Source organism: Aythya marila (assembly GCF_965140915.1).
Source record: "Aythya marila genome assembly, chromosome: 29".
Taxonomy (NCBI): domain Eukaryota; kingdom Metazoa; phylum Chordata; class Aves; order Anseriformes; family Anatidae; genus Aythya; species Aythya marila.
In genome coordinates, this window is record NC_139070.1 from 838,108 (window position 1) to 861,878 (window position 23,771).

The 23,771-nt window shown below is 50.7% G+C and overlaps 4 protein-coding genes across 5 annotated transcripts; all 4 read right to left on the reverse strand.

Annotated features, from left to right (window-relative positions):
* Positions 1-835: 835 nt before the first annotated feature.
* LOC309888678 (uncharacterized protein) lies at positions 836-5,084 on the reverse strand (the record flags this gene model as incomplete). 2 transcript variants are annotated; one of them, XM_082781150.1, is made up of 2 exons in its annotated part: positions 836-892; positions 4,788-5,084. In XM_082781150.1, 2 exons carry the CDS (start codon positions 5,082-5,084, stop codon positions 836-838), a joined length of 354 nt encoding a protein of 117 aa, XP_082637276.1. The 2 variants fall into 2 exon arrangements, with proteins under 2 accessions (XP_082637276.1, XP_082637277.1); XM_082781151.1 differs by lacking the exon at positions 4,788-5,084 and having other exon boundaries at positions 836-1,168.
* Positions 5,085-9,166: 4,082 nt separating this feature from the next.
* LOC309888701 (uncharacterized protein) lies at positions 9,167-9,451 on the reverse strand (the record flags this gene model as incomplete). The annotated part of the gene is made up of 1 exon (XM_082781184.1): positions 9,167-9,451. The coding sequence occupies one exon, from the start codon at positions 9,449-9,451 to the stop codon at positions 9,167-9,169; it is 285 nt and encodes a 94-aa protein (XP_082637310.1).
* Positions 9,452-13,477: 4,026 nt separating this feature from the next.
* LOC309888365 (uncharacterized protein) lies at positions 13,478-14,143 on the reverse strand (the record flags this gene model as incomplete). Its single annotated transcript, XM_082780633.1, has 1 exon — positions 13,478-14,143. The coding sequence occupies one exon, from the start codon at positions 14,141-14,143 to the stop codon at positions 13,478-13,480; it is 666 nt and encodes a 221-aa protein (XP_082636759.1).
* Positions 14,144-16,832: 2,689 nt separating this feature from the next.
* Positions 16,833-17,453, reverse strand: LOC309888373 (uncharacterized protein; the record flags this gene model as incomplete). Its single annotated transcript, XM_082780645.1, has 1 exon — positions 16,833-17,453. The coding sequence occupies one exon, from the start codon at positions 17,451-17,453 to the stop codon at positions 16,833-16,835; it is 621 nt and encodes a 206-aa protein (XP_082636771.1).
* Positions 17,454-23,771: the final 6,318 nt, after the last annotated feature.

Here is a 23,771-nt window from a genome sequence, read left to right on the forward strand (position 1 = left end):
AGCAAAGTCAGAGATAAGGATTCACTTCATGGTCACTTAACCACGAGGATGGATGTTTGCTGCAGTGATATATTTCCCTCAAGCTGATGCGAGCAGGATCCAGTCCTTCAGTCCGAATGAGTTGCTACATCAGCTGCCTTGACTGTATTGTAAATATCTAAAAGGGTTTTGGGCTTATTTTTGTCTTTCTTATATAAATATTGTGAGACCATTAAAAAAAAGCAATAAAACCTGTACAACACAAAACCTGCCTGATTGCTGTGTGCCAGCTGGTGATCACCAGCTCAGGGCTGCATCTAAAAAGATGTCGAGGTTAGGAAGCCCCATGGGGGTGGGAAAAGAGTGCAAAGCCCCTGGGATGTGGGGGCACCGGGGGAATCCAGGGCTGGGCATTCCTGCAGGGAGTGGAGAGGTTTTGGGGTTTTCTCCATCACCTGTGGCCCAGTTGGTGGAGGAGAGCAGGGATGAGTATCCAGGGATGATCCATACCAGGTCTGGTCAGAGTATCATAAGGGTTGAAAGCGAGAGAGGCATATATGGAATGAGCATGAATGGAAAATAAGGATGAGGAGCTTAAGGAAACACTGAGACAAGAGAGATGTGAGAAATGTGATGCTTTATTGGGTTGCTGGCACCTCCTGGGGCCAAGGCACAGCCTGGTGGCTCAGGCGGCAGGGAAGCAGGAGCGATGCCCATCCCAGGCAGCTGCAGCTGGGGGGCAGAGCTGGGGGGCTGCAGCCGGGTGCCCCGGGGCGTGCAGAGCTTCGGGGAGGCCGCATGGAGCTGGTCCATGAGTGGGCTCTGCTGCCACAGTGGGGCCGCACGGGATGCCCCATCACTTCAGCTTCTGCGAGGGCAGCTGGTGGACCTGCTGCTGCTGCTGCTGCTGCTGCTGGTACACCACCTGTGGCTTCCCGTGGCAGCTGGAGCCACCGGAGCTGTGACATCCACCACCACCGGAGCTGTGACAGCCGCCACCACCGCCGGAGCTGTGACAGCCACCACCGCCACTGCTGTGGCAACCGCCACCACCACCAGAGCTGTGACAGCCACCACCACCACCAGAGCTGTGACAGCCACCACCGCCGGAGCTGTGGCAGCCGCCACTGCTCTGTCGGATGTAGCGTTCCTGCTTGTGGCAGTGGTCCTTCTCCTGGCGGGAGCACATCCTTGTGTGCTGGAGTGGCCTGTGGGAGAGAGGGGCTGTCAGGGCTGCTACGAGTCCCACTGCCCCCATTGCCCTGGTGGTCCCCATGCCCACCCTGGTTGCCATCCCACCCCTGGCACCACAGGAGCTGTGGACCCCCCAGGAAAGCTCTGGTTCCGGACCAGTGCCCTGCATCCTCCCATGGAGGATGCCATCAGGATGGCACCATGGAGGATGCCTTCATGCCACCACCCTGGAGCATCCCCGAGTCCCCAGCAGCGGAGTTTGCATTAAACCCATCCTCTGCATCCCTTTCTGGAAGACGCTGTCCCAGAGAAGGAAAACCCACGTTGCCAGACTTACCTGAGCTTGAGACGAAGGCGAAAGGAGGAAATGAAGATCTCGGGGGCAGGGGCAGTTTTATAGAGATCTCAGATCCCTTTCCACGGAAATGAGACAGCTCTCTGTCACAGCGATCCATTAATTTAATACCCAATCCCCACCAAACCACCCTCTGTTTACATCGCTCACCTGACTCATTAGAGATGGCTATCATTCCTTTTTTATCTGTTTCCTGTGCCACATAAGTATCTAATTGGCAGCCTCACCTGCTCTTAATAGGGAAACCCGTGGGTGCCTGGGTTTCCAAAGTCTTGTCTGTTTGGGGTTTGTTTTGTTAAACCAAATCCAGGCATAATTATAGCCCCATCCCATGAGGCTCTGCTTTCGGAGTCTAATCCCTGCTATTGAGCTGGCAATGGATAAACCCAGAAATAATCCACGCACAAAGGAGAGTGGAGTTTCTCACTCTTCTCCATTAGGTGCTTGAGCCAAAAAAAGCCATGGGTGTAGCCAGGACAAAGTCACAGAATCTTGGGATGGTTTGGGTTGGAAGGGACCCTTAAAGAATATTGACAACAAGCCCGTGCTGCAGGCAGGGCCATCTTTCACCTGGACAGCTTGCCCAAAGCCCCGAACAACCCAGCTTGGGATACATCTGATGATGGGGGCGTCCATGACTTCTCTGGGCATCCTGGTCCAGGGTCTCACTGCCCTCATGATGAAAATTTTCTTCCTTAATTTTTATTTCTTCCTCAATCCCCCCAGGCTTCCTCTAGAGAGTTGTCTCAGGTCTTTGTCAGGGACTTCCTAGGTTTCCTCTGTGATCTAAAGGGTGGGAATTTTCCCCAAAAGGCACCTGAGCAGCCAGAAGATGCTCTTGGGGCCCATTGAAAGCCTTGCGAGCCCTGCTGTGTAGTCACAGGTTCATGTACAGGCATCTGAAAGCACGGTCCTTGAATACTTTATTGACAAAGACTGTTTCCATCATCTTAATGACAGGGTTGGGAAATACTGAGAAATGCAAAGACTTATCCGGTGTTGTGTGCTTCATCGTTCTGTCTTCTGGCACAAAGGTGGAGGTCTTCAGATGGCCCTTCTGCACGTCTTGTCCTGGCCGAAAGGCCCTTCATCACCCCAAAGTGTCACTGTAAGGGCCACGGGCAGCTCCTTGTTTACAGGATGAACCCAAGAAAAAGCCTGAGGCCCAGGAGACAATGTTGGGAACCACACAAAGAGGCACCGAAGTTCCCCTTGCTGCCCCAGAGAAAAGCTGCAGTGGGGAAGAGGCACCAGGGCTTGGAGTGCTTGTGCAGAAAGCTGATGTCCTTCCCCAAAAACAAACACACCCACTGCTCCCATTTCATTGCATTCCACACCGTTAGTGGCACCAAAAATTAACTCCTTCCTACTCCTCCTGGGAGCTGTTGGGTGGCTCCCGTCTGCCTTCACACAAATGCCTGCTGGTGGTCCTTGTGTCCTGCACGTGGCCCTGCTGGAGCAGCATGGTGACAACAGGATGAAGCCTCCAAATGGGGCAGCAGGGCTCTATAGGGTGTGAGCTGCTCAAGTCTGATATTTTGGGTGGCTGAGCTTTGCACCTTGTGTCTCCTGCCCTGCCATGGAGCTTGCCTCTTCTTATCTGAGGGGTCCACAGGTGGGAGGGATGAAAAGCTCTCCTGCAGCCTTGCCAAGCACGAAATGCAGCTGGTGTTTACTGTGCTGGCTGCCACTGGTGTCATAAAAATTCACATAGAAACCGGTGGCTGAGATTGTAATTAGCAGGTGAGCTGGGCAGGCTCCCACTTAGAGCTGAGTGCGCTACAGGCAAAACCCGTGCGGCTGTTAGAGCAAGTGCCTGCATGCATGGACTGGGCTGAGCCCCATGTCCGGGGGGCTTGTGTGCATCCCTCCTACCACCCCAAGCAGCAAACCATGACTAAGGTCTTGAGGACAAATGCATTTCTGTACAAGGAGCCTTTGCATTGCTTGATGCAATTGTTTTTTGTCTTTTCCAGAGGTTACTAGGAGCAGGCTTGCCTTTCCCAGGTCATGGGTGATATTCTGTGCAGGAAAGTTTAGTGCTTTTTGGGTGATGATCTCATTCATTCAATGGGGAAAGACACGTGAGGATTTTCAGTTTAACCGTGTACCATGTTTCATAACAGTTGGTGCTTTCCTTGCATGCCCACCCTCTCAGGATAGTTAATTCAACTTTCAGTTAAAGACAGAAAACACATTAGAATGGGGGCATAGAAGCCTCTGTCTTTTTTTAGATTACGATTACAGGGGAAAAACAAAACAAAACAAAAAACACAAAAAAAGACATTAAAACCTTTAAACAGACAAAAAACAGAGAGGCAAAGGAAAAGACCATCAAAACATACAGCTAGCCGTCACTCCTAGTGTTTTCTCAGGGTTCTAGGGCATTGCTGCTGTTCCTGGATGAGCTGGGCTGGCAGTGGGGTATGGTGCACCCCCAGCTCCTTGGTCAGCCTTTGCACAGCACTGTAAAACACCTGGGCCAGGCTGCTTGCAGCTACCAGCTGCAAAAGCTCTCCCCTGGCTGGCCCCTGCCTGCCTGTAGCATCTCTGCCAGGTCCTGGGTGCAGAGAGAGATGCATTTGGCTTCTCTCAGTGCCAGCTCTCTTCCTGGAAGGGGGATTCTTTGCATCCTGTGGCACATCCCACAGAGGCAGGTATCTGCTGATCTCATCTGACATTGGCACACGCACAACAAGCTTCAGGAAAGACACAGGGCAAAGTCTTCAGTGAATTAATTTGGTTCTTATACACGCTGTACTGTTTCATTCCTGCAGTACAGTTCTCCCTGGGAGGCAACACCAAACAGTCTCCTTGTACACATGGGCTAAAGGGCTGGGCATGTCCTCAGGGGTGACATCACCTGGTTAAGATACATGACAAGTTAATAACTGTATGGACACTATGTCCCACAAAACCCCAGTTGCATCCCTATGGCATGCATGGAAAATAAGGATGAGGAGCTTAAGGAAACACTGAGACAAGAGAGATGTGAGAAATGTGATGCTTTATTGGGTTGCTGGCACCTCCTGGGGCCAAGGCACAGCCTGGTGGCTCAGGCGGCAGGGAAGCAGGAGCGATGCCCATCCCAGGCAGCTGCAGCTGGGGGGCAGAGCTGGGGGGCTGCAGCCGGGTGCCCCGGGGCGTGCAGAGCTTCGGGGAGGCCGCATGGAGCTGGTCCATGCGTGGGCTCTGCTGCCGCAGCGGGGCCGCACGGGATGCCCCATCACTTCAGCTTCTGCGAGGGCAGCTGGTGGACCTGCTGCTGCTGCTGCTGCTGCTGCTGGCACACCACCTGTGGCTTCCCGTGGCAGCTGGAGCCTCCAGAGCTGTGACATCCACCACCACCAGAGCTGTGACATCCACCGCCACCGGAGCTGTGACAGCCACCGCCACCACCGGAGCTGTGACAGCCACCACCGCCACCAGAGCTGTGACAGCCACCACCGCCACTGCTGTGACAGCCACCACCGCCGGAGCTGTGGCAGCCGCCACTGCTCTGTCGGATGTAGCGCTCCTGCTTGTGGCAGTGGTCCTTCTCCTGGCGGGAGCACATCCTTGTGTGCTGGAGTGGCCTGTGGGAGAGAGCGGCTGTCAGGGTTTTCCTTTCCCATTTCTGCTTTTCCATGGAAGAGGACTCTGGAAGTTACATTTATCTGTTCCTCGCCAGCTCCCACAATCACCTCTAAACTTAAGAATCACAGAATCGTAGAGCCATCTAGGTTGGAAAACACCTTCAGGATCATCAAGTCCAAGTCTGACCTACCAAGTCCCACCACTAAACCAGGTCCATTAGTGCCACAAGTCTCTTCCAGAACCTCTGTGGTTGTCCAAGTGGAGCTGTCTCCAGAGATGCTAGGAGGCATCTGGAGTTGTTGGACAGGGGGAACGTGGCTGGGTTTTCCAAAAAACTCACAAAGCAGTGCCCCAGGACCTCCCTCTGGCTCCAAACTTCTCTGCCCTCTTTCAGCATCGCCCTTCTGGAGCCCTGCACTCCCTCCTCACCCCATCTCCCTGCTCTTGAGCACCCATGGAGCAAACTCCAACCCCACTGAGCCCAGAGCCCCGCAGCATCGCTGCTCTTACCCGAGGTGCTCGTGCAATGAAGGGATGAGGATGCAATGCGTCTCTCTGGGACAGCTGCGCTTTTATACCCTTTCTGCAGATGTGGTCTGGAAATGAAACACCTCCCCATTGCATAGGTCTGTCTGCTCATTTAATTCACTGGTGGCTTTTTTTTTTTTTTTTTTTTGCCTCCCCACTCTTTGGGTTGCCTGTGTGACTCACCTTGTCTGCGCTGGGTATCGCCTCTCGTTATCGGCTGTCTTTCCTGTGCCACATAAATATTTAATTACTAGCCTTACCTGCACTTAGCTCTGGTGGGGGAGTCGCGTGGGTGGCCCTGATTTCCACAGCTTGTTTTTGGTGTTGATTGCAGCTCAGGATTGCTTCGCCTTTGGGGGGAAGTGGAAGGGGGAATAATCATAGAGTCACAGAACGATGGGATGGTTTGGGTTGGAAGGGGGATTAAAATCCATCTCATTCCAATGCCTGACATAGGCACAACACCTCCTGCCTGACCAGGCTGCCGAAATCCCATCCAGCCTGGCCTTGGGCACTGCCAGGGATGGGGCATCCACAACCTGTATGGGCAGCCTGTGCAGGGGAACCTCACCGCCTTCATCGTGAAGGATTTCCTGCTAATACCTAAACCAAAACTGCCCTCTTTCACTTAAAAACCATCGCCTCTTCTCCCATCACTCCAGGCCCTGGTAGAAAGTCTCCCTTGTTCTCCTAACCCTCTTAATCCTCTGTGTATGGAAAGGCTGCAGGGAGGTCTCCCTGGAGCCTTCTTCTGGCCAACCACTGCAGCTCCTCTGTTGTCTGCTTGGCCAGAGGTGCTACAGCCCCCAAGCAGCCTCGCGGCCTCCTCTGGCCCCGCTCCAACAGCCCCACATCCGCCTCATGCTGGAGACCCAGAGCTGGATGTGGCGATGTCCTGGACCTGTGTCATGTACACCTGTTAAAAGGTCTAGGGGAGCTCTTAAACACCCACAAACCCAGAGATGTTTCTGGAAGTACCAGCAATGCCTTTGGCACTGTAGAGCTCTACCTTAATAGCAGTTGGATGGATACCACTGCTGGCTGGGTTCTGCTAACCTAGCAGGAACAGGATGCAGTTGTGAAGAAAGAGAAAAGGCAGCTCCTATAAAACTTTTTATTGGCCCAAAAGTTTTCTGCCTTTTGTGAGAAGGACCAAAAGCATCTGGGATTCTTATTTTTGGAAGGGGGAAGATCTGCCCTAGGTAGTGATCTCAGATGAGCAAGGTGCATAATTATGTGGTTAACTTTCAGCCTGTGATTAATGCCGGAGTGGCAGCACTGGTGGCTGCTTTGAGGTCATGAGTGGAGGAGAAGGCTCCCGTGGGTGCTGCCCTCAGTGACGTGCGGTGGCCTGTGGTGGGTGCTGTGCCTTGGGGAGCTGGCAGACCCCAGGGACTTTCTCCAAGCTGGTAGTAACATCATTTTTGGAGCCCTTTTCTCCCCAATTAGTTCATAATTGGCCAAGAAATCCATGTGTTATTTTGACTAATGCACAGACCCACAGGAGCCTTGAGGCCACGCACTGTGTTTGCAATGAGAGCTAATTACAAGCAGTAATTTGGGATAGTCCTTGTACCTTTCCACTACCTCCTCTGCTTGGGCTCTGGGTATGTGCTGAGGACCACAGATCTCATTTTGCCCTTTTCTGCAACTACTCATGGAAGATATTTCAGTTATTGCATAGGCAGTGAATAAAAGACTAAAATCAGTACTGTGAACAGTCAGATGAAATAAGGAACTGCTGAGATTTTGCCAGAGCTCAGCAAATACTGGCTGACCACAAGCAACGTTGAAGTATTTTGCCTGCCTGAAGAGATGCTCAAATCATGGCTACTGAAGGGCTCCCTGTCCTCCACCATGTTCATTACACTTGAGGACTGTGTAGTATTCTTGGTCCAACTCTGCTGCCTTTTATTTTTTTTTCTTCATGCATTTAATTTTTCCATTTAAGTTTTCATGCTACTCCCAGGCCCGCACAACAGCCATAGCCCCATCCCTACTTTGCTCACACTGTTATGAGATGCAGCGTGTTTTGGGGAACGGCTATAAAACCAAGAAAACCCAGGCGTGGAAGTATATCTCCAGCCCAGTGTCAGCTCTTGCTTTGAGACCTGGTTCTTGAGCCTTTTGTTAACGTGCTGCCCATCCTGAGCAGTTCCTCATCCGGAAAACATCTGACACATTTGCTGCTACCTAAATGCGGAGGATTTTTAGAAAGGCGGGAGGGCAGGGCAGGGCTAATGAATCAGGCACGTAATCTAAATGCTTCTTTTGTATTGCTTAATTGCTGTTACGAGCTAGAACAGTGTCAGAGCAAACTGTACTCAGGTTTGATCACTTCTTTTTAATTGTATTTTGATCTGCCATTAGAAGAAATATAGTAAGTGTTCTCCGTGAATAAAAGGTTAAGTGTAATTTTTATCTCTGGAAGTTGTGCTGTGTTCAGTTCCTCACATTTTTGATGAACTGAGTGTGTTAAAGATCAGCAGCCCTGGGCACCTCTGAGTTTTGTGCATGTCCTCCTTAGCATGCCTTGAGAATGGGACTTGTAATTGGGACGTAAGGCACGAAGCCACAGAACCGGCTTTTTCAATCGATTCAGTGCTCCTGTGCTGAGCGCAGCCTGCCCAGGGAGTTTGTTTCTGTCTGCACCCTTTTCAGCAATGCCAGATATTTCTGATCATCGTGACACACTCGGGAATCATCTTACAAGGGCAACAACCATTTCATGAACGGCAATAGCAGACCAATAAATTACACAATTCCATTTAATTACGTGCTGAGAAGAAATTTATCAGTTCATCATGTACCACTAGCATCGTGCTACACCTCTGGCTCGACCCAGGGCTCTCCAAGCACTGGGCAGGGGGCTTCTGGAAAGGCTGTCTGGAGGGATTGTCACCGGCACATGGAGACACCTGCCCTGGGGATGGTGCCTCAAGGGCAGATGGCAATGGAAGGGTTTTTTGCCCCCATCCCCTCACCCCAGAGGACTTTTTCTGTGTCACCCCTCTGTGTGTCCGGAGCTGGTCCCAAAGATTTAAGCAACGCATCCTATGGGGTCTCGGTGGGAAGATGGTGTGGAGGAGAACAGCCTGCACTGTGGATGTGTGAGCCAGCCTCCGAAAATGCCAGCATTTAAAAATATTTATTCTCCTTTTTTCATTAGGAGCTCATAAAGGAGACAGTGGCAGTGCCCACCCCATTGCTTGGACCTGCGCAGGGTCAATTCAGAGCCATTAAACAAGCACAAGGTGTTGCACCACCATGATATGAAATGCAAGGGGAAAGAAAAACCATGAACACAAAACTGTCAATGCACTCCAAATGGTTATGGCTCATTTATTGTCAAAGACTGATACAGAGAAAACCATGTCAGACTGAATATGCACAGCACATTTCTGGCACCTACGCATAAGCTCATCAGAGGTACAAGACTGGCCAGGAGAGGGAGAAGAGACATTGCATTTTATGATTGCTGGGAGACATGCAAGGATTTTGGAACATGTGCACCACAAGCAGGCAGTGACCCGATCACTTCATCTTTGACACCTGATAAATTTGCTGCTGGCAATCTTGTGGCTTTCTATGGCAGGATCCCTCCCTGCTTCTGTGGCATCCAGACCCCCCACTGCTCCCATGGCACCCAGATCCACCAGTGCTCCCATGGCACCCGGATCCTCTGCTCCTGTGGCATCCGGATCCCCCGCTGCTCCCATGGCATCCAGATCCCCCGCTGCTCCCGTGGCACCCTTCACTGCTGTGGCACAAGGATCGCTCTTGCCGGTGGCACTGGTCCTTGTCCTGGCGGGAGCACATCTTCACAGGGCTGTTAGAAAGACCGTCACCTTAGAGTGGGTGCAAAGGCAAGAGGCACTGCCGTGTCTGCCAGCCAGCAGCAGCAGTGCCATTATGTGGGATTACATATCAAGAATATATTATCATTATAAACCAGGTTCTTGAAGAATAGAGAAAAATTAGTGATGCATACCCCTAACCCTAACCCTTCCACTTCCATGCTTAGCAAAGATGTAAGATAGATGTTAAGGTACTCGGGGATTAGTGAGAAGTGGTGGCCAGAGTCCAGCGCTTGAGTTGAAGAGTCCTGACCTCAACAGCCTGAAGCAGAAAGTTTTAAGTTTTTTCTAGTTACTTTCTTTTACTCACATACAGAAAGAGAAGACAACATAGCCAGAAGGACTGAGCTACTGTGAGCAGAGACAGGCACACAGATGAGAAGCGTAAGAGAAGTGGCCAAGGACAAAGTTGGCAATTGTCTTTTGACGCAGGAGTTTGAGCTGGACTTACTCTGTTCAGCAGGAGCTCAAGAGGAGATGTGAAGCTGAGAGAATGAGGAGAAATGGGGTGTGAGGTCTTTTATAGGGTGCTCGGGATTTTTCCTCCGGAAACAAGAGGAGCTCCCACCGGAGAGACTTGATTGTTCACCACTGCAAACACTTCACTAATTGGAGTTTTTACTCTCCTATTTTGACTCACGGTGTTGCAAACAGATCAATATCCTGCCTTTGGGATCACCATTCCTCTTGTTACTCCATAAAAATGTTAATTGCCCACCACACCTGGTGTTGTTCATGTGCAGGGATGGGGAGGTTTCTGGATAGTTGTGCTGCATTTACCCGAAATACTTGCCTGCTGCATTTGCCTTGCATGAAGCAGCCAAGAGTCCAATTCAGCAATGTGAACATGTTGTAGGAAGGTGGAATAATGGGGTGGGATGTTGGTCTTGGGGTTTTATGGGTTGCCAAGGGACCCAGCAGAAAAAAATGGCTAAAAAAAGGCCATGGTGGTGTGTAGGATAAATGAGTGTGTTTGGGCAGCTTGTGAAAAAAAAAAATCTAGGTTGTGAGTGGGCGAAAGAGATAAAGGGAATTAAGGATGCAGGTATGAGCACATGATGGGTCGGCAGGAGGTGAGCGAAGAGCCTGGGGCTGGTGCCCTGAAATGAGTGTGAGCATCCTCCACTGGCCCCAGGGCAATAGGGGCTGGTCCTGTTGGGGTACAGAAGGAGTGGATAGGCCTCTGGGGTCTGAACCCATTCCTGAGGTTTGGGTTTGGGGTTTTCAGGTGGGAGACTTTGGAGCAAACTCCTGCTGGATGCATCCAGTTGGAGCGATGGGAATGGGGAATGCAGGCTGGGCATGGACTGGGAGGCAGGGGAGCAGCATTGATGATAAACCTATTTCTGACTAAAACAGCAAAGAAGCACAAAGGAGTGATGTAATATTTTAAGTCAGTCCTTCTTAACTGAAGGAGAGACATTTAACCCAAACAGAAGGAATTTAAGACCCTATAAGGAAATCAAACGCATCCCAACAGGAGGCTCACAAGGCCATTTGTCCCATCCCCCTGACATTTGCTCCCAGTGTCTGATACTGATCTCCTTTCTGACACTCAGATAGGAGAAAAAAGAGGGAAAAAAAGCTCTGTAGCTTTTTGAGCTCTTCCCTCCCTCTCTGCTTCTGTCTTCACATGTAAATTGGGATTTGTGTCTCTGCCCTTTAGTGCTCTGCTTTGGGGAGGAAAGTGGCTTTCTGCCTGTGGAGCACATGCAGCCTGATCCCAGCCAGGACTCTAGAGGCCACTGTAATATTAATAATAGCATGGACAGACTGAAATAAAATAGTGTCCAGGAAATTCACTGCTAGGCAGTGGAGCTGAATCACTTGATTGAAGAGGTCCGAGAGGAAACTGGAACGTGTCTGGGGATATTTCACAAATGACAGAAGAATGAAGATTCTTGTGAAACTATTATTCACGATGAAGCACTAATTGCACCCTGGATCACCTGGATGGTGACAAACATGTTTATCACTTCTCTCAACGATAGACACATCCACCTGAACACGGTCTGGCAGGGAGGATGCTCATGCATGTTAGAGACCCAGACCTGTGTCTGACCCTATAGCTGCTGCCTGAGACCCAAGGTTCTTGTACAAAGCACCTAGACTTTGGGAAATGCTTTCCTGAGTCCCTTGGTCCTACATGGAGTGGATTGCAGGTTTGTTCTGTGTGTAATTTGTTGGTTTTATGGAAAGAATTGCATTTGCAATTGTCCTAATACTGGTCATGATTATTCCATATTTCAGTTATTGGTTTTCAATTTACAGAGGGGATAAATGAAGCACAGAAAAAAATACTACACCTTAGAAGAATCTGTGGGACAAGTCTGGCACAAGTACAAACTTCCAAATCCCTTTTTGTTTGCAGGTAGGTTTTATTCATGCGGAATCCCCCTCACTAGAGGTTGGACAAACCTATGTCAAATTGGCTTAGGCAAAGCAATTCCTGTCCTGGGGAGTGGAAAGCAGGAGCTGCCCTCCTGACATCTGTCCCATCCCTCCTTTCCCCAGCCCAGTGAGCTCCAGAAGGGATCTGAAGTGGATTTGTCACTTTGCCCCAGCCCCATCCTTTCCTGTGAAAGTTTTGCTGGCACCATCCTTCCCAAAGAGGTCCCCAAGGTGCTCACAAGTGACATTGCATGCCATGGGGTGGCCAAGCCATTGCAGCCTGAGCGCTCGAGGCCCGTGGGCTGTGCTGTTGGGCTGCACAGGGCGGGGACAGCCCAAGGAGCCATGCTTGGGATGGGAGCTGTGTGATCCTCAATGTGTCATGGCATCATCCTGTGTGCCTGGGTGAGGAAGAGCCCAGTGAGGAAGGCTGGCATGTCGAGAGCCCCACGCTTGCACTGACAAAGCCTCCATTCCAGTAAGGGGCACCTTGCACCTGCATCGCCTCCTTTTCCTCTCCAGGTTGTGCTGCAGGAGAAATCTCCACCTCTAACGCTGCCGAGCAGCTGACTGCGATGTGTCACATCCTGCAGGCTGGGCTGGGCAGGACGCTGGGCGGTGGGGACATTGGAGGCTCTTGCCTGGGCTGGGTGAGGTGCGAGGAGCCTCCTGGGACATGAGGCTGTGAGTCACCAGTTGCAGGTCCCTGCTTTGCTGCCAGCAATCCCCCCGGGGAGCTCCTCTAACCCCCCTGACCTGGCCCTATAGGGGGCTGGGGGCCTTTTGCCCTGCTAAAGAGAGTGGGTCCAGCCAACTCCTCCCCTGTCTACTGCCACGCTTCTGATCCCCATTTGGCTTGTATTCCTAGCTAAACAGTCCCCATTCCTCCCCCAGCTCGAAGGCTCCATCCCCGAGAGGTCTCACCCCTCCCTGACCCCATCAGCACCCATCAGAGTGGCACCGAACGTTGCTGAGCTCTGGCTGCCCAGGATACAGAGGGCAATGAATGAAATGAGGTGCCAAGCAGAACTCTTCTTTTTACCTCTCTGACAAAGTGTGTGTGGTGTGTTTTTATTTTTTTTTTTTTCATGTTAATATATTAGTATTTAATTGCTGGGTTGCACACAGAGTATGTGATGAAAACTGTTAGCTTTTTCTCAACAGGGAAGGTGTGCCTGGAGGAGGAATAGTGTGAAACTGGTCTGAATCAACCAGGAGCCTTGAAGTAAGGGTGAACGGGGGTGCTGCAGACATCAGATTCCACCACAGGAAGGGTCAGAAGCAATTCAAAGGGATGAAGTAGAAAACACAGATACAAGGGGGTCATGAGCTGTACTTTTTATTGGCTCTGCATCTGCTGTGAAAGAACTGTGGGAGGTGAATTGATCACAGTGCAGGGTGTTTCATTACATGAGCCACCAAGATAAGGAACAGCACTTAATATTTCACACTGAGACAGTGGGTTACATCTTCAAAGCACGTTACAAGCAAAATGACAAGAAGAGTGGAAACCCTTGAGCGACACAGGACATGCCGAAAACTGGGGCGATGTTGCGAGGATGAGAAGTTTCCCGTTCATCCCCACTCCTCACATCCTCTACTTTATTTTCCGGGCCGGCACTTTGCAGACCTGCTGCTTCTGCTGGCTGGGGATGCACTTTGCTACAGGCACACAGCCTTGCTGTACTGGGATGGGGTAGGTGGGCAGTGGGCAGATCTGCGGCACCCGCTGCACCGGCTTGCTGCAGCATGGCTGGTACCCTGAGCTCTGGCGGGTCTCATGGCATCCTCCTCCGGAGGACGTGTGGCACCTCTCAGAGCACACCGACCTCCCGTAGCTGTGGCATCCCCCGGTTGAGCCGTAGCTGTAGGTGGGTCTCCTGACGCAGCTGGAACCACCACCTCCATGGCATGAACCCGAGGATGTGTGGCACCTCTCGGAGCACACCGACCGCCCGTAGCCGTGGCATCCCCCCGTGGAGCCATAGCTGTAGGTGGGTCTCCTGACACAGCCCCCGCCTCCGTGGCACGAATCAGCCGCTGTGTAGCTGTGGCACCGCTCGGAGCAGACCGGCTGCCGGTAGCCATAGTGCCGGTAGTTGTGCCCCCTCATTCCTTCCACACCTTCGCCGTCGCACCCCGAGGAGCAGGTCTCATAGCCGTAGCGAAAGGGCGTGCGCCGCGTGTCCAGCCAGGACCCTGAGGGGTCGTACCAGGTTGAGTTCAAGTTGAAGTAGGATTCCCTTCCAGAGGAGTATATCATAGTGCAGTTGTAGGGAAAAATCTGAAAAAAACATGAAGAAGCTTGTGTTTTCATCTCTGTTTTCATTTAACTTCTCATAAGCTACTTTGGTGTCCCATGCATAGTCCAGCTTTGCTTATCCTAAAACCCAGGATCTAAAGAAAGTCCTTGCTGTCACTCAGTATGTCCAAACCCTCTTTCTGACCTTACTCTTATTTTTTTTTTCCCGTCTCCAAGAACAGAGGCAGCCATATAGCATTGCAGCACATAGCGACATTGCTGAAAATCCTGAACCCAAGTCCCTCAAAGGCTTCTTTTGCGGCTTAGCCCACCATCCTCTAGCCCCTGTGTGAGGAGCACAGTCTAAAGGAAAGCACTAGTATGCTCGGTCTGTGACATCCTAAATCCAGACACCCATCCAAAAATGAACCCAGGTGCTCTGAGCTGTCTTACCCAATTCACAAGGAGAAGGCAGACGCTGAGTGGGGGAACAGATTGTGAGAGGCAAAGGGACCGAGCCCTTTTATACAGTTCCAAGTCTTCCCCTTGTAAATGAAACACACTGCAGGAACGAGGACTAAATTATTTATTGACAAAACATCCCCTCCATTTGGATGCTGTTCCCAGGACTTGGCATGTTCTGCTTGACTCATGATTCTTGATAAGTATCTTTTAATTATACCATAGTTACTGTGTAGTGCACATAAAGGACTCACAGAGTTTAAGCCACACGTAGTCTATATGAGGCAGGTAATATCGTACTTATTCACCAGCTCCAGAGGACCGAGACACCGCGTGCAGGCTGATGGGTGACCTATGAGTCAGGAGCCTCCATGTGCACAGCGTTATCACCCCGGCATTCCCACTCTGCTACCCACGGGGAGCATTTCCAGGTGTCTGAAGCACAAACAGGGGTCTGGGAAGAGCCAGCACAGAGCCACTGAGGGCAAATCATGCTGATGGGTTTCGGTGATGATGATGATGATGATGATGATGTCGGTTCTGTGGATGGGGAGTGCAATGGATGGCGCTGCCTTGACTTTTGCAAGGTTTTCGGCAGTGTCTGCCACAGCAGCCTTGTGGTTAAACTGGTGGAAGTATGGCCTGGAATGGGTAAACTATATGGTGGGTTTAACATTGGCTGATGTTGGCTGACATCTTCATTAATGCCCTGGATGATGAGGTGGACTCAGCAAGTCCACAGGTGGCACCAAATTAGGGTGAGTGCCCCAGACTGCTGGAGGACAGGACCTGGGCAGGCTAGAGAAAGAGTCCTGTGGCTGGGACGGGTGAAAAGAAGTTTCGAAGACAAGAGAGACCAGAGCCAAGCTGGAGGTGTGAGGACTGAGCTGGCCTGCGGCCTTTCCATGGCAGGTTTTCTGTCTTAAGTAAATACAAATTATTTTTTTCCCCCTGATTTTCCTTGGGAATTGCTAGTGGGGATTGTTGGGGCTATGCTAAGGCAATACAAAGAAAAAACACTGGGTATTTTAATGTGCATAGTGAAAGGCTTTTCTGCTAAAGTGAGAGAGAAGCAGCACATTAGCAGCGTGTCCGTGGGGAAGAGGCTGACCCGCACCTTCCTGCACCTAGGGAGAACATTCCTGGCATGCTCAGACACGCCTCACGTGCTGAGGCACACGCTTCATTATCCTGATTAGCACTTATATGAGGGACAGCCTCCCAGTGTGGTGTTACTGCCTAGCTAAAGGAGGTAATGGAACACATTGTGGGGCAAACAGTTTGTGCTGAGATCACTTACTGGAAGGGTGCGTGATGGGCAATAGTGAAGTCCACCCATCGGTCCTCTCATGGGTAACCACCATGGGGAAAATTTCACAGCACACAGCTGAGGTCAGCCTGGTGAAACTGCCATAGCCAGGGCTGAAGTTGTCATGTGTGACCTTGAATTTTGTTTTTAACTTCAAAGATATCCTTGTGAGAATTCTAATGACCTTTAATATCTACTCATTGTAATATCAGTGATATTATTGGTGGAAAAGAAAAAGGAACAAAGTGTCAACTAATTTTTGTCAATTTTATTCTTGAATACACAGGGAGAAAGTAAAATTGCAGGAGTCCCTGGTGCTCCTGCTATCACAGTGTGTGCCTTTTCCCAGTACAGTCCTGTCCCTGTTTAGAAACAACCTTGAAATCACAGTCCGCTGAAGCTGCAAGAAAAGGGGCGTCCATTGCAGGCTGCTTGCACCTCCTTGTTCTGGCTTTTCTTGCTCAGTTCATCCATCCCCTCTGCTTGCCTTCCCACCAGAGGGAAGAACCAGCAACTCCCAGCAAAGGAGGAGCAAAATGGGGTTTGGGTGATTAAAGCCTATTCCCTGGTGGGGGGAAGATCCTGGGAATTTCACAGAATCACCGAGTGGTTGGGGTTGGAAGGGATCTTAAAGCCCACCTTGTTCCAACCCCCCTGCAGTGGACAGGGACCCCTGCCCCCAGCCCAGGCAGCCCCCAGCTCCATCCAGCCTGGCCTTGGGCACTGCCAGGGATGGTGCACCCACAGGCAGCCTGCGCCAGGGCATTGATTTAAAGTGTCAGTGCCGGGGTCAAGCAGGGGATCACAGTCCCTGAATCCAGGGCGTGCAGAGCAGCAGCCAGAAAGCAGAGCTGAGAGCACCAGCAGTTTGAGCAAAAAGCGGGGCATCTCCGCGCCGAGCAGCGGCATAGGGGGAACACGCTGGGGAGGGCCCCCTCCTCATTTCTTCTGCAGGCAGGGGGGCAAGAGAGGGACCTGTTTGTGCTGGTGCTGGCTGGGATGCTGCACGGCAGGGGGGCAGCAGTACTTGACGGGTGGGCGGCAGTGCTGGATGGGTGGGCGGCAGTGCTGGATGGGTGGGCGGCAGTGCTGGATGGGTGGGCAGCAGCACGGGACGCAGGGGCAGCGGCGCTGCAGTGGCCGGGGATGCAGCGGGATGGGCGAGCAGGGCTCTTGCACGGGGCACTGCTCCACTCTCCTGCGGGGCTTGCCGCAGCTCCCTGGATCCTCACTTTGCAGTGGTGGCCGATACTGCTGCAGAGGCCGGCGGTGGATTTTAGTCGGGGGGCAAGAAGGCTGCACGGGGCTCAGCTCCACCCGCCGACGGGGTTTGCCAAAACTGCAGCGTTGCTGTGGTGGGCAGCAATTCTGGGGTGGGCAGGGCTCCGGCAGCTGGCAGGCTTGTGGCACGCTCTGGCAGGACCCCTCAACGTCGCGGCTGAGGCTGCCGGGGTCATGGCAGGGGGACAGGTCCGTGACCCCCATGGGGCTTTCGTGGCAGCCGCAGATGGAGTCGTCATGGCACAAATCCTGGTCATCCTCGCCTTTACGGTATTGCATCTTGTGGCAGAGATGTCCAAGCCCTCGGGGATAAAGTCTGAGAAAAAGAAAACAATGGAGTTTTTTTATTGTTATTATTAATGTTATTATTTATTTATTTATTTTAATTGGCTCTTTCTATGAAAAAATGTTAGTAATCTGAGGCAGCAGAGGGAATCCAACTCACCCTGCGACTGGTGACAGACGGGCTGAGCAGGGTGTCCGAGTCCTGAGGACCGCGCTGGAGCCAAAAGCTTTTATATGCAGCCTTGCTCTCTTGGCAATGAGGCATGCCATGGGAATTAATAGCTAAGCAGTGAGTGCCACTTCTGCATGTATATTTTTTCTGGCACTTGCTATTGGATTAATCAGCTGCAATTAGCATCTCCCTCGCTGTAACGTCAGCTTAGCTCTTTGCATATGCATTGGCCATTAACTAATTTGTTCTCCCATCGGTCATGTTCAAATAGGCTGTTACCCAATGTCAGTCAGATGGGATCCTGGGATAAGGATACCTGGAATGCCGTGATGCTGACTGGTGTGTGCAAAAAGAGCCTCTCGTGGCAGTGGGAAAGTCACCTACAGGTCCGGGGTTCCTGGTGTCCAGTCCCATGTCCCAGCACACTAGTGCCATGAAATGGGGTGTCAGAGCAGAGGTGGGTAAATAGAGACAGGTTTTCATGAGATTAAAACAAAGTAGAGAGAAATCTAGCATTAAAAAAAAAAAAAGCTTCCTGCAAAGTATTTTTTTAAAGGAAAAAATGGAATAAGAAAAAAATTATTTTTTCATTAATAAGTGATTGATTTTTCAACTCTATTTCAGCCTAAAACCACCCTGGCCAACTCTAAACCAGGAGTCTTTGTGTTCATGGAGCTGGGGTTTAACCCCAAGCCACTCTTTGGCCTTTTCACCCACAGCTGGAAGTCCAGTTTGGTGCTGCAATACCATGCTCGATGTAGACAAGAGGAATTTCCTGCCTCTCCATGCTTTGTGCCATGGCACTGTGGTCTGCGGCTGGCACAGGGGCTACATTCACCTATCATTCCTGCTTGAATGAAACTAGTAGTGGGAAAACCTTTTTTTTTTTTTTTTTTTTTTTTTTATAATGCTAACTTTGTGAAACTGCCATGTCACTGCTGTGTCAAACCCACTGGCCTGCAGAAATAATAGGAAATTTCCTGGGGGATTCCCACAGCTCTCCCCTCTTTCACCCCTGATCTCCTTCCTGTTTGGCTGGGTGACTTTGGACCTCTCCCACGTGCATGGCCCTGGAGTACCATCACCTAATTGTTTGTGCCCAGAGAGCCTTTGGCAGGCACCTGGGCACGGGGTCAGGCTGTGGTGGGTATGTCCTTTCCCCCATTTTAAGGAGTTAATTCCCTTCCAAGTGAGAAGTTTCTCAGCCAAGTGAGTGGGTACAACACCAAAAGCCCTTTTATGCTCTGCAAATCTGGAATGAGTACAACCCAGGGCACTGCTGACCTCACGAACTAACAACGCCAGGCTTTGTCAAGTGCCACATCCGCCTTCTGACAGTTCTGCTTTGACTCACTGTCCGTGGAGCTCCTCCTCTGTGCATTTCTGTGGATGGTCAAGGCATTTTTTAAATGCCAGCAATGTATCTCGCACAGCAGCCCCGGGCTGTCAGTGCAAAAGGAATTTCCATCCACTCACTCCGCAGCAGAGCTGTGGAAGAGATGCTCAGAGGTCTGTCCAAGTGGCGGTTGGGTTTGAATCACGGGGAAAAGCATGTGCAGAATTCAGGGGTGTGACTGCAGGGCGCGTGCTCTGCTGCTGCTGAGATAGTTTATTCTTCAGCTACAGGAAAAATGTAATTGCCTTGCAGGAAGGCACAGGACTTGCATGTAGAGGTGGAAAAACCCTTGGTTAGGGGCCAACTAGGACTTTTGATTTATAGCTTGTTACTGCTTTCTTGCGATTATGGTGTTTCTACAGAACTTGGATTTTTTACATTAACAAAGATGTTTTGGAGTCACTTCTGTTCCCAAGGGAATCATGAAGTGCAAATATTTCACTTCTGAATATCACCTCTTAAAATGTGCCATATTTTAATAGAACCCCAAATGGAATTAGATAACATTTCTGAATCCTTCAGGCCAGACTTTCAATGGCTCTCTCCTTGCACCATCTGTTTTCAGATGAGACACTTGCTGGTCTATTTAACCTCATTGATAAGACATTGGGTCTTTAAGAAGCTTGCTTTAAAGCTCAGCAAATTTACTGGGAAGGATTCCATTAACAAAAAAGACCCTCAGCTCTAGCCTTAGGATGATACAGATGCTTCCATTGCAGACTGCACATCTTATAAGCAGGGAGAAGATAACACAACACTGCATAGCCTGTCACTTAATGCACTGACACCAGCAAGTGCTGCTTTTCCTCAGGTGAGAGGCTGACCCAAGTTCACTGTATATCCTGGGGTGCTGCCATCGGTAGCAGGCTGAATAGTTGAAAAATTCCCCATAATCAGAAACTAAGCAGATGCTAAAGAAGTCCCGGATCAGAGCTACAGCTTAAAAGGAAAAGATAAATGAATGAACAGAGACCAGAAGTTTGCAGTGTCATAAGCCACAGCTTTTATTGTCTTTCATGAGTAATTGGAGATTAAAGCAAGAAAGAAGAGCATGATATATCAACAGCATTAAGCATACTACACACCAAGAGGAAAAACTAACAGCAGGACTAACGCTTACAAAGGAAAATCACACTGTAGAAACTTCAAAGCACATTACAGGCATTTGGTGATTAAAGGCAAGTAAAGAAAAGGAGAGATCTGCAGTCTAGCAGAGGAGGAAGAGCACTTAGGGTCATATCCATATCCATATCCAAGGTGGAGTGAGCCAGGTGGGAAGCAGCAGGCAGTGCCGCAGCAGAAGAGGTGAGCACAGCCCTGCCTGCCTCATGCCCAGGGATTTAGTTGCCACAGCAGCCACCACCGCTGCCACCGCAGCAGCCTCCGTTGTTCATGGTGTAGCAGCAGGTCTGCATGGGCATGCAGCAGGTCATGGGGCAGCAGCACTGCGAGGGGTAGCAGCAGGGTGTCTTGCAGCACTTCGGACTGCTGTAGCAGCAGACGGTGTAGTTATTTCCACCGCAGCATCCACCGCAACCTCCGTTGGGCATGTTGTTGGTAGTGTAGGCAAAGCTGGAAAGCAACGGAAAGAGTCAGGCTGTGATCAGGAGCAGCATATTTGGAAATGCAGAAATCATTCATTGCGCTGCTTATGCTAAACTCAGATATTCTAGGAACTGAAACCCACTGTTGTCTTTATTTTTTTTTTTTCTAATAAATATTGCTTATAACTCCTGCCTCTGTCTTTTTGCTGCCATGTAGATGCTCACCTACTTGCACCAGTGCATCCCTCTGGGTAGCAGTGCTACCAACACGGTGCAGACAGTCCTGGGCCAGAAACATTCTCAGACCTTTTGCTCTGCATGGCCCTGCTGGTACCCCTGCAGCCTCTCCATCTTAAGGCTTTGAATTTGTCTCCATAATTCCCAGTACACTCCTCATAAAGACCAACTTTAGCCAAAGGTCCAATCTAGAGACCCATCTGTATTTGCTATTGTTATAAGATATCCATAGCATTTTTCTTTAGTGAAGAGGAAGGAAGATCAAGATGTTCTCACTTACCCTGTTGAACGGTGAGGAGAAGTGAAGGGAGGAGAAGATGAACGAATGAAGTGAGCTGGGCCCGGAGACCTTTTATAGTCCTGGGCACCATCCTATGTGGAAATGAGACAGCCATCGACCATTCAGACTTCCCTGTTTACTAACACAAACCCATACTTTTTAGCTATACGTGTCTTCAGCTATTTACTCTTTGCCTTATTATTTGTGATCACTACCTTTGTTTTGTCTCATAACTATTTAGCCTGCAGATAATCAGAGGGCTCCTATGAATACTAATGAATTTGTTCTCTCTGCAGCCTTGCATGGGAGCTAAAAAATGCATCCTTGCATCCGTTTGACGAATGCAGATGGTGACGGCCAGAGATGCTAAGGGACTTACTCAGAAGTGGCTGGTGCTGAATCAGTGTAAGAGCCCAACAGAAGCCCCCAGGTCATGTCTTTTGGGCACATGATGGGTTGCTTCACCGGGCTGGTGTTTGAGAGAAATATTTGGCAGATGTCATGAAAATAGGTATGCTTGTTACTAGTCACAGGACGTGCATGTGAGGAGGGAGTGAGAAGACCACGTGCTCGGGACATGTCAGGAGTCACGCCAGTTCCTGGGTCTGTCACCCACACATGACTCCGCACAAGATCATCGTCCCCTCTTGCATGCCGAGAGCATCTTGGTGTTGTCCTTTGGCTTGCCTAAACTTCTGCAAATCCTCCAGCCTGTGGGTTCAGGTTTGCATGTGGGCATTACCAACACAGGCTGGACAAGAGTCCTTCAGTTCCTGCTGTGCTTTGCTTTCCACTTTGCTTCCCTGGGAACATTTTCTAAGACTCTAAAGTGAATTGGCCTCACTTCAGGATATTTTGCATTTTAATTAAAAAGTCAAGGGACTGCTTGTGCAAATGGTAATGCAGGGAGGCATGGCTCTGGGGCCAGGTGTAATGCAAAATAGCCTCAGGAAGTCCAGCAAGGCCAAGTGCATTCTCCTGCACCTAGTGGGAGTAATCTAACTGGGTACGGGTGGATTGAGAGCAACCCCATTGGAACAGCAGATTGGAACAGCAGGGCGAGGGAGGGGATTGTCCCCTTTTGCCCCACTCTCATGAGCCCCCCCTGCAGCACCATATCCAGCTCTGGGTCCCCAGCATGAGGCGGACGTGGGGCTGTTGGAGTGGGGCCAGAGGAGGCCGCGAGGTTGCTCAGGGGCTGCAGCACCTCTGGTGTGGGGCCAGGTTGAGAGCTGGGGGGGTTAGGCCTGGAGAAGGCTCCAGGGAGACCCCACTGCAGCTTTTGATACATAAAGAGGGTTATGACAAGGGGGATGCACTTTCTACCAGGGTCTGGAGTGATGGGACAAGGGGCAGTGGTTTTTAAGTGAAAGAGGGTAGGTTTGGCTTAGGTATTAGCAGGAAATCCTTCACGATGAAGGCGGTGAGGTCCCCTTGCCCAGGCTGCCCATACACATTGCAGATGCCCTGGCAATGGTAGTGTTCAAATCTGGGCTGGATGGGGCTTCCACAGCCTGATCTACAGGAAAGTTTCTCTGCCAGTGGCAGTGTGGTTGGACTGAGTGATCTTTAAAGGTCCCTTCCAACTCAAACCTTTCATGATTCTGTCATTTCAAGACAAAATGTCCCTCCTCCCTCCTCCCCTTGCATCTGGCTAAAATGCCCTTGTGTGCTGGAGCCCTGGCACTGATCTGACCTAGCTCTGCATGAGCTCCTTGGTCCTCACAAGGGTCATGGAGTTAAGTGGAAGGCAGAGACTCAGAAGCGATGCAGGAAGGGATGTTGCTCAGGTGGAACCATTTTCTGGAAGGGAGAGAGGGAGGCAGGAAGGTCAAGGTAAGGCAGAACCATGGGACACTCAGCCAGGGTGAATGAATGCTTATTTAACACCAGCCACGGCCTCCCATGCACTTTGCTGTGGGGCTGAATGCTGGCAGGAACACAGGGTATTTGAGAGGAAGTTTTTACACAGATGAAAATTGCAGCTCTCATCTGATGGCTTGGGAACATTACTCTGAGAGGAGTGCTGCCTAATGAGAGGATGGTGGAGCCTGCCTGGTGAGTTCCCCGCTGCTGCCCGGCATCCTCCAGCATCCCCAGGGCATTCTGGAGCCAGCTGCTCCTGGCTGAGCTGCTGTCAGCCCCAAGGATGCTAGCAGGGACGCTGGTTTGCTTTCTGCACAGTGCAAAGGAACAGGCTGTGGTTTTAGTGCTGCTTCACCCCTGCAATAAATCCAGCCAGCTCCTTTCCATACTTTCCTGAATGAGAATAATTCCTTGAGCAAAACACTGGAGAAGTAACTTGTAATTGCAAGTCCTGCAGCCAGGGTAGAAGAACATGCATGGCATTTCCTCTCTAGCAGATCCCCTCTGAGGAGGCGTACATTGCCTGCCCATGAGAACTGATCAATTTACAGGGAACTAGTGGGGCAGAAGCAAAGGGGACACTTCACTTGTGCCTTCAGCATGGAAGTTCTCATTTGCAAATCCTGCAACTGCAAGAAGGGAGGATCTAGGTGGGCACTTCCCATCTGTGTCAGCAATGTCCAGCCATGCAGGTGAACTGGATATTCATAGACCTTGGTGAGTGGACTGCAGATCCTAATGCAGAGAAGGGACTGACATGGGGTGGAAACGGAACTGGTAAAGGGCATTAGACAAAGACTGAGGACTGTAGCACATG